The sequence below is a fragment of the Macaca thibetana genome, chromosome 7 (genome assembly GCF_024542745.1).
Source record: "Macaca thibetana thibetana isolate TM-01 chromosome 7, ASM2454274v1, whole genome shotgun sequence".
In the NCBI taxonomy this organism is placed as follows: domain Eukaryota; kingdom Metazoa; phylum Chordata; class Mammalia; order Primates; family Cercopithecidae; genus Macaca; species Macaca thibetana.
Window position 1 is genome coordinate 124,815,433 of NC_065584.1, and position 18,880 is coordinate 124,834,312.

At 55.8% G+C, this 18,880-nt stretch overlaps 2 protein-coding genes and 1 long non-coding RNA gene across 9 annotated transcripts in view; 2 read left to right on the plus strand and 1 right to left on the minus strand.

The window, feature by feature from the left end:
* The window catches only part of IVD (isovaleryl-CoA dehydrogenase), a 30,974-nt gene extending 20,338 nt beyond the window's left edge, over nt 1–10,636 (plus strand). The window contains exon 12 of the mRNA XM_050799528.1: nt 10,107–10,636. Within this exon, the coding sequence (XP_050655485.1) occupies nt 10,107–10,423 (317 nt within the window). The 3' untranslated portion in view covers nt 10,424–10,636. The remainder of the gene's footprint in view (nt 1–10,106) is intronic.
* LOC126959900 (uncharacterized) lies at nt 6,767–15,642 on the minus strand. The gene is made up of 3 exons (XR_007727661.1): nt 15,204–15,642; nt 9,231–9,404; nt 6,767–8,154 (listed from the first exon to the last, which is right to left on the minus strand). It is a non-coding gene; the product is annotated as an uncharacterized LOC126959900 (long non-coding RNA).
* The window catches only part of BAHD1 (bromo adjacent homology domain containing 1), a 29,157-nt gene continuing 24,911 nt past the window's right edge, over nt 14,635–18,880 (plus strand). For 4 of the 7 annotated variants that reach the window (XM_050799443.1, XM_050799441.1, XM_050799446.1 and 1 more), the window contains exon 1: nt 15,843–16,200. The gene's annotated coding sequence lies outside the window, so the exon portion shown is untranslated. Of the gene's footprint in view, nt 14,899–15,842; nt 16,201–16,341; nt 16,472–18,880 lie in introns of those variants that run through there. The other 3 variants (XM_050799445.1, XM_050799447.1, XM_050799442.1) reach the window with 3 other exon arrangements.

Below are 18,880 nucleotides of genomic sequence, written 5' to 3' on the forward strand. Positions count from 1 at the left end.
CAGTAAGTGCTCAGTGGCTATGTTCTTGCTAAATGAGTGAAATGACAGGTGGGCCAGAGCCCTGGACTAATCCCAGCATTGGCAGAAACAGCAGGGCCAGCCGGCTTTGCCTGGCCCTGTTTTCTCCAGGCCTTCCCACCCTGGAGTGGCCAGGGCCCAGCCGCAGAAGGGAGGCCCTCACCCCCATACTCCTCTGACCCACTCAGAGACAGAAGGAAGCTGTGCTAAAAGACCCTGACCCTCCCCTGCTAGCCGAGGACGAGAATGGGAGCTGGAAGGGGAAAGGGGAAGAGCAGAGCCACACAGCCTTTGTGTTCTTGTGTGAAATGAATGGTATATATGGGGGAGTACGTACATGCACATATGCAGTGTGAAAAATAACAAATTCCTGTGTACCCAACATGCAGGTCAATGAAGAGAGTATTCCAAGCCCATGTGCCCCTCCTTGACATATTCTCCCCAGGGGAGCCACCATCCTGAATTTGGTGACAATCCTCCCCTTACCTTTCTCAGTGGCTTCCTGCCTCTGTATAGATCCCTGAACAATATTGTTTAGGTTGCCTGATTTCAAACTTTCTATAGCTGGACTCATACCACATATATATATATATATTCTTCCATGTCTTGCTTTTTGGCTCATCATTGTACAGTTTTTGTTTTCTTGTTTTTTTGTTGTTGTTTTTCATTTGTTTTGAAACAGGGTCTCACTCTGTTCATGATCATGGCTCACTACAGCCTCAACCTCCTGGGCTCGAGCCATCCTCCCACCTGGGCCTCCCAGGTAACTGGGATTACAGGGGCTTGCCATGATGCTCAGCTAATTTTTTTGTATTTTTTGTAGAGATGGGGTTTCATTATGTTGCCCAGGCTGGTCTCAGACTCCTGGGCTTAAGGGATCTGCCTGCCTCAGCCTCCCAAAGCTACTCAGCTCTTTTAAATTTTTTATTGTTTTTGAGACAGGGCCTCACTTTGTCACCAAGGCTGGAGTGCAGCGGCGCAGTCATGACTAACTGCAGCCTTGACCTCCCAGGCTCAAGTGATTCTCCCACTTCAGCCTCTTCAGTAGCTAGGACTATAGGCCCAGTCCAGCTATTTTTTTTTTCTTAAATGTTTACAGAGACAGGGTCTTACTATGTTTCCCAGGCTGGTCTCCTGAGCTCAAGCCATCCTCCTGCTTCAGCCTCCCAAAGTGCTGGGATTACAGGTGTGAGACACGGTGCCCAGCCTCATTCATGTTAATGAGCAGGACTGTAATCTCTTCAATTTTTTTTCTTGTGTAGTATTCTATAATGTGGAAATATAACAATTTAATTGTCCATTCTACTGTCGATGGACATTTGGGCTGCTTCCAGTTTGGGGCTATTGTAAAACATTCCTGGCCAGACGCGGTGGCTTTTACCTGTAACCCCAGCACTTTGCGAGGCCAAGGCGGGCGGATCACCTGAGGTCAGGAGTTCGAAACCAGTCCGGCCAACATGGCAAAACCCTGTCTCTAATAAAAATACAAAAATTAGCCAAGTGTGGTGGCAGATGCCTGTAATCCCAGCTACTCTGGACGCTGATGCATGAGAATAGCTAGAACCTGGGAGGCAGAGGTTACAGTGAGCTGAGATCGTGCCATTGCACTTCAGCCTGGGTGACAGAGCGACACTCTGTCTCAAAAATAAAAGAAAAAAGGAAAAAACCATTCCCATGGGCATCTTCTGATGCAGATGTGCAAGTGTTCCTCAAGTCATAGTCCCAGGAATATAATTTCTCCGTTGTAGGCTATGCACCTGATCAACCTTACTAGATCATTCACAACTGCTTTCCAAAGTAGTTGTGGGTCTATTATTTTTTAGAACGATGCCACCAGAGGTGACTTGGGGTAAAAGTTGAATGCCAGCCCCAGGGCCAACCCCATGAGCTTATTTTCAGCAAGGGAGAGAAGTCAGATGGCAAAAGAGCGTGCATCTGTGCATTGCTGCTTCCCCAGCCAGGCCCATAAACCACATGTTCAACAAACCTTTACAGGCAAGCTACTAAGACCCATGCACTGGGCGAGGGGCTGGGGAGACGATAATGATTTAGCACAGACCAGCCTCAGAGAGAACAATTATGTTTCCATTTACCCTGCCAGGCAGCCGGATGCTCCAGTTTTGCCCTGGAAGACACGAGAGAGTAAGGGCCGGATAGATAAGAGGGAATTTTCTTGAAGGAAAAAAGGTATTCTGGGCCCAGGAATATCTCAGCACAGGCAGTACCTCCACTCCTCAAAGGTGGCCGGTGGCTCAGTGGCGGAAGTACAGAGGGCTGCCCTTGCTGGCAGGAGAAGGAAGGAAGGAAGGAAGCAAGAAGACTAGGGCTATGCTCGTGCTGGCAGAGAGACACAGCTCCAGATCCAGATCCATTCAGATGCATCTTGTGCCTTGTGCCCGTCCAGGAGCAAAGACGGGTGAGCATGCACGTGGACACGCATACCTCCGCACACACTTTCAGAGAGGCTGTCAGACACGCTGCAGGAGCAGAGGCAAGGAGTGTGAACACGCAGCTGCTTGTGGAAGATAAGCCCAGCGCTGGGGGCTGCCTGCCTGGCCTGTCTTGAGAGTCCCCTTGCACATCTGCCTGGGCTCCCAAGAGGCAACCTCTACAAAGATATGTGTTTTCAGGACAAGCTGCCCCCTCCCGCAAAACCTTTCTGTTTACAGGAATGGAGTAGCAAAATCCCTTAGTTCATATTTGAGTCCTGTCTGATGCTGACAGGCTGGCCAGGGCTGGGCATACAGTAGGTCTCTTTACTTGCTGAAGTAAAATAGTTAAATGAAATTTACTATAAGATAAATTAAGATAACTTTACTATAAGCTATATGAAGATTCAAAACAGGGGGAAAGAGAAACCTGAAATGAGAAAAGGGGAGTGAAGGAAGACTTGATGTCCTTCATAACTGGCCTGCATCCTGCCCAGCCCCTCCTTTCTTTCCAGAAGCCCACCAGTGGCCCAGAGTGGAAGGGTGGGAGTCAGACCAGCCCAAGATTGCTAATTAAGACTAGACTGCCAAGCACGGTGGCTCATGCCTGTAATCCCAGCACTTTGGGAGGCTGAGGCAGGCAGATCACCTGAGGTCAGGAGTTCGAGACCAGCCTGGCCAGCATGGTGAAACTCCATCTTTACTAAAAATACAAAAACTGACTGGGTGTGATGGCACGCACCTGTAATGCCAGCTACTCGGGAGGCAATTCTCCAAGAATTGCTTGAACCTGGGAGACGGAGGTTGCAGTGAGCCGAGATTTGGCCACTGCATTCCAGCCTGGGTGACAGAGTGAGACTCTGTGTCAAAAAAAAAAAAAAAAAAAAAAAAAAAAGACTGGACTGTTTGTGGATTTTATATGACTGCTGCTGCTTGAGAGAGCTGAGATCTGCTCTCCCTTCCTAAGATTGCTTCCAAGGCCCAGAGCTGGCTGGCAGCAGTTCAGAATCACCACCTAGATATTGAGATCTAGCCAGTCCCAGCTCCTCTTGTACCTCTTCCCAGCCCCTCCCTCCCAGGTACCCCTAGGCAGAGTATACCCTACGGTCCTTTGAGGCTGGAGAAGCAGGTGGTTGTGAAGTAGGCTGGCCTTTGGGACCTCCCTCTCCCCTGGTACCCTCCCTCCCTGGGAGGCTGCTTGGCTCCAGAGTGAAGGAGCAAGTAGGGGCCCTCAGTAGTCTTCTCCTTCCATGGCCAGGCTGCCCACCTGCTTGGAACCCGGCCACACACATCCCGGTGCCCCATTCACTGGCCCTCCAGGTTGTCAGATACCTTTGTGCTGCAGTTTTTCTGCCCTCCCACCTGATCACCCACACCTCCAAGGGGGCTGCAACCTCATGTTCGGAACTCCTGAGCCTGGAGAGAGGCTGTGGGGGGTGGGGCAAGAGCCCTGGAAGTGCCCCAGAGTGTGGAGCCTGTTGCCAATAGGGGCAACAAGACAATCTCTCTGTAGGACTGACTGTGAGGCCACCCCAAAGAAGGATCAGGCAGAGAAATGCAGGCTCCTCAGCCCTGCCTGGGACATCTGCAGCTGCCTCAGAGCTCACATTGTGTGGATCCCAACAGCGTTTCCCTCACTAATGAAGACCCGGCCCTCTCCCAATTCTGCATTCCCCTCTTCCCCAAGGCTGGAAACCCACTATGGCCACTCCTGTAGGCTCAGCCATCTTACACTACAAGCTCCCCTGATAAGCCCCATCCCCCACCCAGCCTGCTCACTCACCAGGAGCAGCCATACGACTCACTTCCCTGCTGCCCCGTGGAACTTCATCTCTCTGTGCCTCAGAGGGTCTGCCGAGCCCCTGTGGCCCACCACTCCATCCCCTGCCAGTGGATGCTCTGGCGTGGCCAGCCTCCTCACTCAGGCACCTGTTCCCCAGCTGGCACACCCCAGGCTCAGCCCACTCGAGTGACCTGCCCCCACATCCACCAATCCCCTGCTCAGTTAAGAATTGGCATTTGCTGAGGGACCATTATGTCCCAGGGTGCCAGCGATTCAAAGACTAGTAACAGTATGGGGCCAAAAAAGTTTACGAGTTATTTGGGGAGATAGACATAAAAATTATGAGACATCTCAATTACTCCAATTTTAATGTTACCCATTCTTTAAGACCCAGCATGGGCACTAACCCACTACATACCCACCTGTCTCTGGTTTGCTGCTGTATCCCCAACACTTTGCACTTGGCTCAGTGGAGCCCCTCTCCCTCCAAACAAATACTTGCATAATGAATGCAAAGCGGCGGGGGTGGCGGGGGGCAGGCTGCAGGGAGGATGACTTCTTTCCTTTGCCCTCCACCAAGCTTATCTAGATGAAATCAGATTTAAATAAAACATCAAGGGCGGCCTTGGAGCAGGGAGGGCAGGAGTGGGCAGGGGGGAATCGCAAGGCTTTGCCTTGAACTAAATTCTCCCATCTTTTTAGCAGCAGCTAAAAGAGCAGAGTTCTGGGGCCACAGCCTCTAGCTTCTTGGGGAAGCCATCTGGACTGCCAAAGCCAGAACTGTTTATGCCTCCAAATTTCAATGAGTCTGCCTTGTCAAACCCATAACCAATTGTCATCCAGTTGTTGAATGAATCGGGTCAGGAAATTTTATAGTAAAAATATGTACAAGTCACAAAAAGTACAAATGTTGGCGATCACTCCTGAAAACAGGCAAACTGGGTCAGGATGAGTGTGTTTAAAGGTAGGGAGGCAGAGCCTGGCACACAGTGTGGCTGCAGGAGGTAGTTTTCTAAGCTAATATGGCAGTCTAGCACTGTGGCCACCTGGCAGAGCAGTCAGGCTGCAGAGCCGCTGCGGCACAGGCAAAGGCTTGATTTCTCTGCCATTCATTCATCACTGAGTAGCTATTACTGAGAACCTATCATGTGCGGGTACCCTGTGGGCCATGGGGAAACGGTAGGACCCAGGCAGACACAGATGTGGTTTTCACCCTAGCCTAGCCGGGGAGGCAGGTCTTAGCCAGGAATCACCGGCTTGCCAGGCTTGCCAGGAAGAAAGCATCGCAGGTTGCGGAGTGTGACTGAGCCTGAGAGATGAGATCAGAGAGCCTCCTGGCTGGGGCGGCAACAACAGTCAGTTCCAGATTTGGATCTTTATCCTGAGTGTAAGCAGGAGTCACGGAAGGGTTTAAGCAGGAGAGTGCTATGATGCAGTCTATTTTGGAAGGATCCCTCTGACTGAGAGCCCTCTGACTGGGGCAGAGTGGATGCGGGAGGCCGGGCTGTGGTTGGTCACAGAGGTGGGAGGAGATTCGAGGCTGGAGGCTCCAGTAAATGACAGGCTGTGGTGATGGATTAGCTATGGGTGGCGGCTCGGGAGGGAGAGGGAGGTGCCAAGGATGAGTCCAAGGTTCTTGACTTTTAAAACTGCCAGTGCCTTTACCCCACAGTGGAAACATTGGGAGAACACTGAGTTTGCTTGTAGCTGGAAGTTGGCTGAAGTGTATCTGATGTTCCTGAAAGACTATATTGATGTTTCAGTGTCAAAGAGAGTGCAGAAGGCAGGGAAAGGGTACTTTTGATAACGGCTTTGCCAAAGGAATATCTTTTTATAAAGAAACATGACAATCGACTTGCAACATTTTGCCCCCAATCTAACAGCGAGATGAATGTTGCTCACAGCAACTTCATGTGTAAAATTCGAATGAGTTGCTAACAGACATTTGGAAAACGTAAGAGTAGAGAATTGTTTGGGGAAGCTTATTTAGGAAGAAGTGATGGAGAAATCATTAAAAGTGACAAGGCTGGGATCTAAACCCTGGCTCCACTATTATTAACGTGACCCTGGGAAGTTACCGAACCTCTCTATGCTTCAGTTTTCTCATCAGTAAAATGAGAATAATAACATTATCTATCTCATAAGACTGGCTGGGGATTAAGAGTATGTGTAAAGAGCTTAATGCAGTGCCTAACTCATGGAATCTCTCCAGGAACACTACCTATCACAGAATACACCCTGACAGGGAAGCAACGAAGCAGGCAATTGCTGATTTCCCATAATCCCTTTCAACAAAGAAGAGTTGTTGTCCATATAACTAAGTGTAATTTTTATAAATGCCCTTATTAGATTTTTAAATATAGTATAATATTCACAAACCAAGGGGAAAAATTGTCAGGCTTCTCATATCTAACTAAGTCTTTCTTTGTTTTTTTTTGAGATAGACTCTCACTCCATCACCCAGGTTGGAGTGCAGTAGTTCAATCATGGCTCACTGCAATCTCCACCCCCCAGGTTCAAGCGATTCTTATGCCTCAGCCTCCTGAGTAGCTGGAACTACAGATGCGTGTCACCACACCTGCAGAGATGGGGTTTTGCCACATTGGCCAGATTGGTCTCGAACTCCTGGCCTCAAGTAATCTGCCCACCTCGGCGTCCCAAAGTACTGGAATTACAGGTGTGAGCCACTGTGCCTGGCCTACCATATCTAAGTCTTGATGTCACTTTTCCAGCTACTAATCATCTGGCCCAGTCTTGCTTAGGTCATATACTCTTTGATGCACTCTTCAGTTTCTGAGGATCATGCCTCTGCTAGGTGGAGTAGCTTTCCTAGGTCAGAAGCAATGCTATCTGCATGGCCTCCCAAGTCTTCTTGGTGTCTGAACAGTGCAGAGCACAGGTGGCACTGTGGTTGGTTAACACCATACTTGTGGCCCAGACTGTAGTCCCCCCAGAGGGTGTCTGCTGGAAAGGGCTGGTCCTGGCTCTTGCTGTGGGTTCACTGAGGTTAAGTGAGGGTGGCAAAAGAACCACAGGTGATTCTCTCCTCTACTCTGGGTCTTGCAAGACTAGAGAGGTCAGTGGCTGTGGCTGGGAGCCTGTAGGAGAGGGAACTATCTCACCTTGAGGAATGAGATTAGGGATGCCACAGAGAATCTTTCCCGAGGAGGGGAATGGCTATAGGGCCCTGGCCTTGGGAGGGTGGAGTGGAGAAGTCACGGGAAGAGGGGCTGGCCTCTCCCCCACACCTAGCAAAGGGAGCAATCCTGCCTTACTGAAGCCAGAGTGGGGCCCACTGCTGGGTGGACAGAATACAGCCACAGGCACTACATTGTCAGGGCTCCAGATGGGAGATAAGGAGTACAAAACAGAGGTGGAAGACTGATTCCAGCACGGAAGCAGGGCAGGCTTCAGGCATGGCCAGATTTGGACATGATGAAGTAGATTCACAATTGCTAATGTTCTGGGGGCACTTGGCTACATCAGGTGCTATTCTAAGTACTTTATATGTTTTAAGAAGCTATAGAGCCAGGACTGTACTCAGAAAGTCTGTGTTCTTAACCACTACGCTATGTGAAATGTAGAAAGAAGAAAGGTTTTATACCTATAAAGGGTTAGACCTCTATTTTATATGTTAAATGTCGCATGAAAAAAAGTGAAGGTTTTGGAGCCACTCCAAGCCTATGTGATCTTGAGCACTTACTTAGATTCTCCAGGTCTCAGTTTCCTCATTTGTTTGTAAATTTGAGAGTACATTTACCTACCAGAGTTCTTGAGGGTTAAATAAAGAAACATATGTTGAGTGCCTGTTCATGTCTTCTGTAAGACACCTGCCCCCTCTGGACCTCCTGCTGGCTTTGGAGGTTCTCAATACACTGTCCATTCCAGATCTGGATTTCCTCATCTTCCCAGGGGTCTGTACGTCTGGAATAAAGGAACCAACCATAGTGGATGCATCCCTGGACTTCCAGTCCGCAGTGCTGGGAGTTCCTCAGGGGAGAAGTCATACTCCAAGTTGATATCTGAGCAGATACGTGTTCTGGTAACAGTGAAGGAGGTGACCCTAGAAGCTGAGGTCCCAAGCAACCCAAACCTAGATCATCACAGAAATGTCATGTTTCTTGGAATGATTCTCCCATCTCCGTGTATTTATCCATTCAGTTTCTATTTACCAATTATTTACTATTCAGTTCACCAAGCATTATTAGGCAACTACTATTTGCCAGGTATCATTCCATGTTCTCAGGAGTCGCCTAGAAGAGCCCACAAACTCTGGACCATGTTTAATTTCCCTTTTCGTCTCCAGCCTGGGTCCATGGATCTTGGAGTGTGCTCAGTAAACATCTGCTCCTGGGGCGATAATGAAGGTACTACTAGAGACTGGCATGAGAATGCAACAGGGCTCTCTGAGTAGGTTCAAGGGAAGTAGACACTGCAAAGGCCTGCACCACGATACTCATCCATGTCTCTGTGGCCACAATGCAGGGCAAGGATCACACACCTGAAAACCTCCAGGGTTCAGGTCCCGTAAATGTCCCACATGGGCAAGGTGGGAGCATGGCAAACTGGAGCATGCCTACCCCATAAAGACTGCATTTGCTACTTAGTACCAACCTATTGTTGCAAGTGAAAATGTGTGCCAAGGGTAGCAAATCTGATTTTTTTCAAGAGAAACTGTAATCCTGGATTTTTATTTTAAATCTCCAAAAATTCTAGCACTGGCCCCTAATTTTAATCTTTTTTGAAAGTCCCATAGACAGTTAAATAGAACTTGTCTGCCTGCTTACTTTTGCTCAAAGGCTACTAGTTTGGGAGCCCTAAGTGTGCCTGTGAAAGGGGAGAGGTAGAGGGCTGTGTGTCCTAGGGCCAGCTTATGAGAGACCTAGAATGCCATCCTTCCTTGGGGCCAGGACTGTGTTAGACACAGGAAGCCATAAAGAGGATGTCAAAGCCATAGGCCTGCCCTCCAGGGGTTTATAATCTTATAAATAAAGACTTACAGGCAAAACAGCAGATGGTCAGGAATGTGTGAGGAGGAGACAGCTTGGAGTCCATGGAGTTCAGGGCAGCAGAGAGCAAGGTGGCCTTGAGCTTCAGGAGAGTTTCACCTGAGCTTCGAGAGACCTTTCCAGGAAGTCAGGCTTGGACTCTGAGAATGAGGATTCTGGAGGAGTCTGGGAGATCCATAAACAAATATGAATGGGCACGACCTATGCTGGAGACCCCAAAGAAAAGCCCCAGGGAATCCGCTTCCAGGTGTCATGGGAAAAGGCTCACAGGAAAGGGCAGGGCTACAGCATGAGGCTTCACTGACACCCCCACACCCCTTCCTATTGAAACTGGCCATCCCTGGCCTCAGAAGTCCAGTGGGGTCAGCCTCTCCAAGCTTGCAGAAGTCAGTGTTGGAGGCTTGGGCAAGTGTTCCAATTTCGGCTGGGGTATAAGCCCTGCCTGTGTGGCTCAGGCCAGGCATTAATGGCTCTAAGCCTCAATTTCCTAATTTGTGAAATGGTGATAGTAATTGCATATACCTATTGAGATTGGGGTGAGAATGAGAAACCAATATAGGATGTCATTTGCCCCTGTTCCTGTATGGTTTTTATGACAAATGTCCACCACCAGTTTGTCTCCAGTAGCGTGGGGAAAAAGCACCTGGAGGGCGAAGCGAAGCTGGTCCCCATGTTTTTCTTGTTACTGCTCTGGAAATGACATGGATTCTGGGAGGGCTGCCTATCTTAGAGGGCGAGGGAGGAGATGGAGCATGGGGGCCCCTCCATTTCTTCCCCGGGGACAGAGATGGTAGAGCTCCCGGTGGGCGGCAGGCAGGAGCGGCTGGGGTTGGGGGCAGCGCTAAAAGAGGGCTCTCTTTCCTCCAGGGCAGACCCTTTCCACCCAACACCCACCTGGGAGGGAGGGCGAGACCCAAGGTCAGAAGTCCCTGGAACAGGTGAGCACTGCGAGGGAACTGAGATGCAAGATCCTCCTGCCTGAACTCACACCCCGCGTGCTGCTCTCCCAACTCGCCTCTCGGATCTCAGACCAGAAGCTTCCTTTCCTTAAAATCCTTCTATGTTCTCCAAGGCCTTTGGGACAGAGCTCCTTGGCAGGGTTTACAAAGCTTAGGTGGCCCTACCCACCTCTCCGGCCTCATCTGCTGCCTCACCCCTATACCACAGCTCTGCACCTTTGCTGAAACTGGTACTCGCGCTTGGCGTGTCCTCATCTTTCTCCCACCTATGGCAGCCTGCCCGAAGAGTGCCTGCTCCTTCAGGCTCCGCTCTCGGCTTAGCCCCTTCTCGGAACGTCCCCGCACCTCAACCCAGCCCCTCGCCAGGGGCAGACCCTGGCAGCCTTCCTTCCTCCTCAGCAGCCATTACGTGTTGCTGTCATAAAGTTATCACTCTGTTTTCTGTCTACTTGTCTCTCTAGCCCCTGCCCATCCCAGCCTCCGACTGCAGGATCCTGGAGAGCAGGAAAGCCTGGCTCCCCGTGGTAACCCTAAGGCAGGCCCTCTGCCTGGGGCGTCCTGGCACCCGACGCGGGCCGGAGAGCCCGGCGGGGGCGCGGCGAGGGGGCGGCCGAGCCGCGGGCTCGGAGCCGGGGCTGGGGGTGGGCGAGGGGAGTCCTTCACCCTTGTGGCGGGCTCCTACCCAAGCCAGCCCACCCGGCCCAGCTCCCGCTCCGGAGCCGTGCCCACCGGGCCAGGTGATCTCGAACCTTCTGTCTCTCACACCCCAACAACAAACAACCCTCCGCGCTCTCCCTCTGGAGAAAGGAGGTGGAGCCTGACCTCAGCCGGAGGCTGCCGCAGCTGCCGGGGGGAGGGCTTGGAGCTCCAGCCCTTGGGGGAGCCTTTCCTCCAGGGAGTGGTAGGGGTGGGGGGCTTGGAGGGGGCTCCAGAGCGCCGGGGAACCTCTCCCCCGGCAGCATCGACCCTCCCCCAGCGAAGGGAGGAGGGGCGAGGGGGGTGGCTTCAGTGAGTGCCCGCTTCCGACTCTGTCCCTCTCTCAGGCTGGACTGCCCTCGGACACCTCCTCCCCCACTTACACCCACCCCCTCCTTGAACTCTGCAGTCCCAGAGGCAGGGTGAGACTGGGGACCGAGTGAGCCCAAGGGCTAAGATGCGACTCTGCGGGGCTCCCGGGAGCCGGGAGGGTGCCCATCCCCCACCCCTTGACGGTAGTCGGGGGTGTGGGCGGGGTGAGAAGGACCCCGGGGACACTCCGATTAGGTCTGGAGAGAGCCTGAAATAGGGTGCAGTCCGCCGTTGTTGGGGCTGCGGAGGAGGCGACTGGGGTGAGGGGCAGAGAATGCACCCCCAGAGAAAGGCATGGGGCCCCAAAGAGGGTAGGAGACGGGATTCAGAGGGCGGGAAGGAGAATGCAGAAACAGCTTTTACGGGGAGAGGCAGACTGCAAAGACGTCCCCTGGCCGGCAATCTGGAGGCTAGCGCTGGGCAGATGGGGGTTTTGGACACAGCGCCATGGACATGTGTTCCCCAAAGTCTGAGCGCATGCAGCCCCCTTGTTCCTTCTTGTGCGGAGACTGAGTCCCACACAGTCCCTACCTCACCGGGACCTCCCCACCCCCAAGGCCGGGGCCGTAGGTGCGTTTAGGAGAGGGAGAGGTCTTGTTCCTCACTGGGCGCTCAACAGCTGGCTCCTTGGTGGTAGGAGGCTACCTTGCCCCTCCAGCTCAAGAGTCAGGAGTAGCACTTCTACCTCCCCATCCCTAGGGAAGAGGGCCCCCGCAGGTGAAGACCAGACGTGTGCACTAGGATCTGCCTGGGGGCAAATAATTTCTGGAGATCCCTTTAAGGAGGGGTGTTCCAATCCCTTTAAGAGGGAGTGGGTCACAGCAAAAGGACTATAAAAGTCCAGCTTTCTTTATTCCCCCACCCCCCGGGGGCTTCCTATGATGGGGGAAGGGGCAAGTGCTGTTGCCGCATTTAATTGTTGCCTTGGTGTCCCTCCCGCAAGGAGCTGTGCTCTTCAGTTCCTCCAGTGGGGCTGAAGAGCCAGGTGGCTCAGTAAGTATTGCGGGGACCTAGACTTCAGGTACTCTGGGGGTTGGGATGGGGGCTGCCCCACTTCCAGGAAAGAAGATGGGACCCGGGCAGGGGTGCAGGGAGGAGAAAGTGGTCACTGCCACCACCGCAGGGACTGCACTGCTGCTGGCGTGCCCTGCCTGGTGCCAGGTGGTTGGATCTCAGGCCAGGCGGTCTTGGGGGACTGCAGCGGGCAGTGGCGGGGAGGTGCTGGGGCTGGGCTGGAGATGACGGAGCAGCCAGTCTGTCCTGGCTGTCAGTCTGGTTGTGTGTGGTGGGGGAGGGGTGCGCCGTGTGTTCTCTCTGGCCCTGGATGTTTTCCTCTCCGGCATCTCCCTCTGAGGCAGTTAACCCTTCCCGATGGGTCTGGAGGTGTCTGGGGAGAGAGAGCCCCTGCCTGGCAGCAGCTGGGGGAAGACTCCAGAGACCTGATGGACCCATTCCTCTTTCTAGACCAAGTGCCAAACCCTTTTTTCAGTGGGAGACCTCTGGGCTGCCAAACATACCAGGGGGAGGAAAGGTGATGGGCCCCAGGCATTGGCACAGCTGTCCAGTGAAGTGGGGTGGGGGCAGCATTCTCTCAGAAAAGGTTACAGGACCGAAGGAAGGAGGAAGAAGTGGAGCCCTTTCCAGCTGTGGAAGGGCTTTGGACTGGGAAAGAAGGAGGCCCAGTTGCAGAGGTCCCTGAAAGTTGGGTGAAGGAGGCTAGAAGAGGCCAAAAGATCCCTTTGGGGAACAGACAGGGTGTAGCCCCTGCCTCTTCTTTGCTGGCTTGTTTTAACAAGCAATAGGGAGGAAGGGGGGACAGAGGTGGCTCAATGAGCTGGCACAGGAGGAACACTTAGTGCTTTTAGCCAGCCTGTGTCCCCGAACCATAGCCCACTCAGTCAGAGCCTCCTGGGGCAGCAGATACAGTCACCCACACGGGAGGCTCTGAGGAGAGAACTCCTCCAGCGGCCGGGCAGGCACTTGTAGAGTGGGCTGTCATGACTACTCTGCCTCCTCTCCAGTCGGTATTCCTTCCTTTCCCTCCCACCGAGACCCCAGGGCCCCCTGATGCCAACACCAGGAAGACACCCAGTCCTGCCACCTCATCTGCTACCATTTCCTCGGCTGAGTGTGGGCTTCCTGCCACTTGGGTCTCCTTCCCTGCCACCAGGTACGTTCCTCTTCTGACCCTCCCAGCCTCCATCCTTGCCCATTATCAGGCCTGAAGTGGCTGCCAAGGTCAATGCCGCCCGGGCTGCAGACAGGAGCCTGGCCTCTCTTCTGTCTTGGCCTGTAGCATGGCTCTGCTCCTGTGGCCACCACTGCTGTACCCTCCGCCACCACTGCTGTACCCTCCGCCACCACTGCTGTACCCTCCGCCACCACTGCTGTACCCTCCGCCACCACTGCTGTACCCTCCGCCACCACTGCTGTACCCTCCGCCACCACTGCTGTACCCTCCGCCACCACTGCTGTACCCTCCGCCACCACTGCTGTACCCTCCGCCACCACTGCTGTACCCTCCGCCACCACTGCTGTACCCTCCGCCACCACTGCTGTACCCTCCGCCACCACTGCTGTACCCTCCGCCACCACTGCTGTACCCTCCGCCACCACTGCTGTACCCTCCACCACCAATCTCTGACGAGTGGGAGCCACCATGGGGTTAATTTCCCCATGAGACAGACTGGGACCGGGAGAGGGGGAATTCTGTGAGGCGGGGAGTAGGGCTGGCCTGCTGTGTGTTGGGGGGCCACTGCCGGGAACCTCTGCCCTATCCAGGAAGGGGAGAGATCTTTCAGTGTCCTACTTTTACAGCTTTGGGGGTTTTGCTTTCCCCAAGGGTGGGAGGTGGGAGAAGTGGCAGTGGGAGAACCTGGCCCTTCCAGACATTTCCGTGCCACAGTCTTAGCTTTTAGCTCCCATTCACAAACTTTCCCTCCTTTAAATGTGTCCCCCCAAACAGCTAAGACAGTCTGGGCCCCCTGGACAGCTCTGGAGGCAGATGGGGAACTGCTTCTGGGGGAGGTTGTTTCCCAGCCATGTTGGCTAGCAGCCCTGATTGTCTTAAAAGGCTGCCTGGGTGAGCGCTGGAGTCCCAAGGTCTAGGAAAGGCTGGGCGCTGTGTGTGGTGCAGGAGGAGCCCCTCCGAAGCCCCTGGGCCACACTCCAAGGCTGGGTTTTCCTTGCTTGCCTGGGCAGCCTCAGCACTCCGGGTGCCTCTCTCTGCCCAAGGCGTTCCTGGGGCCCAGCCCCTCCCTGGGCTGCTCCAGCGCTCTGGTGACTTGACACTACCCTTTCTGCCGCTGCTCCTTTTACCTCCTAAAGCTCCCCTCCCCCGCCTGAATTGGGAATGAGGCTTTGTTCAGGGGTGAACTCAGCATTTCTCAAGAACCTACTGTGTGCATATCCCGGGCTTAGTGAAGTGAAGTCCTAGGCGGGCTCTGGCACCACCAGGTGCCCAAGACACAGCTCCTTCCCGCACCTAACAGGGACTTCCCATCTCTCTCTGTGACCTCAGCCCGCTGTGCCCACCCACCCCACTGACCCCGCGAGCGTGCTCGGGCTTGGGAAGGCACGTCTGTGGGGGTGAGAGACGGAGCCACAGCATTCGGTGACTAGGGGGAAGCCAGGTAAGTGTCTACACTTGGTTCTCCCATAGCTTGGGGACGCGAGGGAGGGAGTCCAGCCGCTCCTGTCAAGCTGCCCGCCCCTTTCTCCCTCCCCCGGAGAGCTCTGATGTTCCCCGCGGTGGTGGAAGAGGGTGTGTGGGTGTCAAGGACTCACAGACCAGGCTCTGCTGTCAGCTGGAAATGGATGAGGGCTCCACACTCTGCTTCTGAAGAGGGTGAATTAGAAGCTGGGGTTGGGGGCGGTAGGTGAAGGGCAGAAAGAGGAAAAAGAGATGCGGGTGAGGGGTTACCGAGCCAGGACCGACCTTGCTGGAGAGGAAAGGAGACGTGGCAGGCAGGGAAGTCGGAAAGATGAGGCAAGGGCGGGAGGGGCTTCTCAGCAGTCGGGGCCCTTTTGCAGGAGTCTGGGGCCCTTTCTGCAGGAAAGGGGGGTTGTTCTCGCTTCATTTTCGGCTGGTCTTCCCGAAGCTTTGCCCTGGGGGCAGCAGCCTCCGGAGAGGGTGGGGTGTTCCTCGGCCCACAGTTTTCTCCCGCGCGTGCTGGGGAGGATATGGGGGAAAGGCGATGTGGAGGGGTGATGACCAGGGCGGAGGTAGATAATATTTTTCCGGGGGGCTAGCAGCTGGGGGATTGGGGTCGAGTCATCGTGGGATACGGGCTCAGGTTCTTAAGACTAAGAGAAAAATCCAAGAAGCCGGCAAAGAAAATCACCCCTTGCCACCACCCTTGGCACCGCACCCCTCCCCCCAGGCCCCACCACTCCCCGCACCGCCTCCCCCGGCCGCCTCGTGCTGCCCCCTGCGTTGGGACGACCGACCCACGGTTCTGATTGGTCGGAGACCGGGAGGGGGAGCCGAGGGCCGGATTGGCTGGCGGAGCCAGCGCAGGGCGGGGCGGCTGATTGGCGGAGCTGGCCGAGGGGCGCGCTGCTGATTGGCTGGGGACGAGGAAGCAGGAAGGAGGGCGGCGGAGGCTCCGCTCTCGGGGAGTTTGTGGGGGAACCGCGAGCGGCGTAGCGGATCCCGGAGCCCGGCCCCCGCCGCCCGCCCGTCCGGCTGCCTGCCCCGCCCGTCCGGCCTCCGCCGTCCGCCCGCCCCGGCCAGGCGCGCCCGCCCCCCCCGACGGCCCCGCCCGGCCGCGGTCCCCGCTCCGCCCGCCCGGCCCCGGCCCCCAGGAGGAGGCGCTGACGCAGCAGCGTGGAGCCCGGGAATTGAGCGCCCCCGGGGGGTTCCAGCCGCCGGATTCCAGCCCGGCCGGGGCCTGCGGGCGCCCAGAGCCGCGCCGTCCGCTCCGCCCGTTCTGGTGAGTCAGGGGCCGGGGTCGAGGAGGGGGAAGGGGCGAGCTGGAGGGAGGGAGCTAGCGAGGTAGGCAGAGGAGCGAAGGGGGAGAGGACCGGCCGCCCGTCAGCGCGCCCCACCGAGCGCGCCGCGCCACCGCCCCCGCCAGCCCGGGAAGGGACGGACGGACGGACGGACGACGCGAAGCAGGTGCGGCCGCCCGCCAGCTCGCGCAGCCTCCCTCCCCTGGGTCCGGCACCACGGTCCCGCCATCGGGGAACGCGGCGCGCCTCGAGGTGACAGCCCCCGGGGGCCGCCTGCCTTGCAGGCCGGGGGCGGGGTGGGTGGCGGCCGCAGGGTGGCAGCTCGGCCGGGCGGCGGCGGCGCGGGCGTCCCGAGCTGCGGAGGGCGGGAGGACGCCGGTCTTTCCTCGCAGCCCCAGAGCCGGCTCGCCTCCGAGTGCGCGGGCGGCGAGGCCCCCGCCGCGCCCCCTCCCCCATCGCGGTCCCCGAGGCAAGGGGCCGCGGCCGGGGGCGGCGCCGCGGGATCGCCCGCTCAGGGTGGGGGGCGCCCTCCCGCGCTGGGAGCTGACCGGTTATTGCTGGATGGGGGGCAGGGGATGAGGGCCGCGCCGGGCCGGGGGCGGCGCGGGGGGAGGGTGGTATAGACCCGACTCTATCGGGCTGAGAGGAAGGGAGGCGCCGAAGACGGAAGGGGACCGGTTCGAAAAGCGAGTGTGGGCCGCGGGAGGCCCTGCGGGGACCTTGCGGGGCGGCGGCCGAGTCCGAGGTGGGGCGGGGGGAATCGAAGTTGTCAGACCGCCTCCAAGTGACAGCGGGACCCCGTGCTCGCGGCCCGGCCTGGTCTTGCCCTGCTCGCTCCGCCGCCTCTCCTCCGGGGCTGGGGGCCGGGTCAGGTCGGGCCCGAGGGGCTCGCTCGGCGGTGAAGCGCTGGACAAAGGCGGCGCCGGAGCGGGCGCAGGTGGTGGCGTCGGGGAGGGGAGCGGGTCCGAGGCACCCACTCCGAGGGGCGGGCGACGGGGCCGGACTCTGCCCCGGGGACTGCGGGGGCCGGGGCGCCCGCCGGGAGGAGCTGCGGCACTGGCTCGCCGCTCTAGCCGCTCGCTGTTGGCCTTGAGGCTCTGGGAAGTGGGGTCTACTCACCGGGGGCCGAGGGGCAGGGGTGGGGGTGTATGCTCATGATGTGCCCTGACTGGTGGCGACCGGGTGGCTACTCACCGAGGCGACAGACCCGGTGAGCCTCTCTAGAGCCTGTCAAGAATGAGTGGTTTTTCAGCAGGCAGAGGCTGCCTACAGGCAGAAGTCTAACCCCACCTGGGACGTCTCCTAGTCGCCCATTGTCGACAGTGTTAGAAGTGCAGACGACTAGTTGGATTCGGACAGGAGACACCGCCTCAGTGGGCTCCCGCCAGCCCTCCACAGCTGCCTCCAGCACTTTTCCTTAGCCACGAAGGTGGTACCCACTTAGAGAAATGAGGAGCTGAGTTTATAAATCCAGGCAGGAATTTAATGAAATAAAAAGGTTTCCAGTCCTTTTACTTTGTGCCACCTGAGACTTTCCTCCCTACGCTCTTCACCTCGCTGTCTTCCTCAAAAAAAGGAGAAAAAGGGCCCAGAGGGACCACATGTCTTGGAGGGACACCACTGTCCTTGGCCAGCTTGGAGGACGCTTAGGAACCACTGGCTTAAGCTGTGAGTGCCTCCAACTCCACCAGTGACCAGCTGTGAGCTGGATGTTGTTTACCTGCTTGTAAAAACTCATTCAGGGCTCCCATGTCTCCCGTGTGAACCCCACACCCAAAAGAAGAGTTGGGATCGTAAGGACAGGGAAACTTAGGCTGTTTTAGAATGTGGATTTTGCTGAGAATCTGAGTTCGAGTCCCACCTCAGGTAGGACTGGTTGGAAGCCGCTCTCAACTGTGGTTGGCTGTAATCTCACCTGGGAAAGCTGCTTGTCTGTCTTGTCAGAGGGGTAGCATGGGCATGGGAGTTTATTGATGGCTACCCCCCATGGACCTCCCGAGAATGATCTAGACCCCAGCCTGGATGGAGCTGAGGCATATGGGAAAGGGAGGTATTACCTCACTCAGGAGGCTAAAGTTTGTTCTGAGATAATTTAATTGCGTGCCTAAAATCCAGACAGTGATGATGAATCTCAAGGCCTTTGTGCCTCCTGTGAGGCTACACGATACGTGATTTCTTTTAGTGGCAGTCACAAGGGGATGACTGGGTCTGGCCACTGGAATATGAAGGGGAGTTGCCCAAATAGCATTTCCCTCTTTGGTGGGGCTCTTACCTGGCAGGAGACTCATGCCTGTCAGATTTGGGGTTAAGGAGGGTTTGCTCCAGCGAGTTAAGCCAGTGATTAGGTTCTTTTTGATATCTCCCTCTCTTTCTTCTTTTCTGTTGCTCTCCTGTCCCCATGTCAGGCCTGTGTTGTTGTTATAACCTCCCTTTCCCTCTTGATTCCTTTGGCCCTTCTGATCCAGTCTGTATGCAGCTACCAGGTCATTCTTCCTAAAACACCTCTTCCCCGTGTCACTCTCCTTCTCACAAACTTGCAATGGCTTCCCATTCCCTGCAGTCTGACCCTAGACAGTGTCCCCTTCAGCTCTTCCCTAGCCATACCAAGGACATTTTTTCTTCCTGCATCTTCACTCCTGCCACTCCCCTTCCTTTACTTCC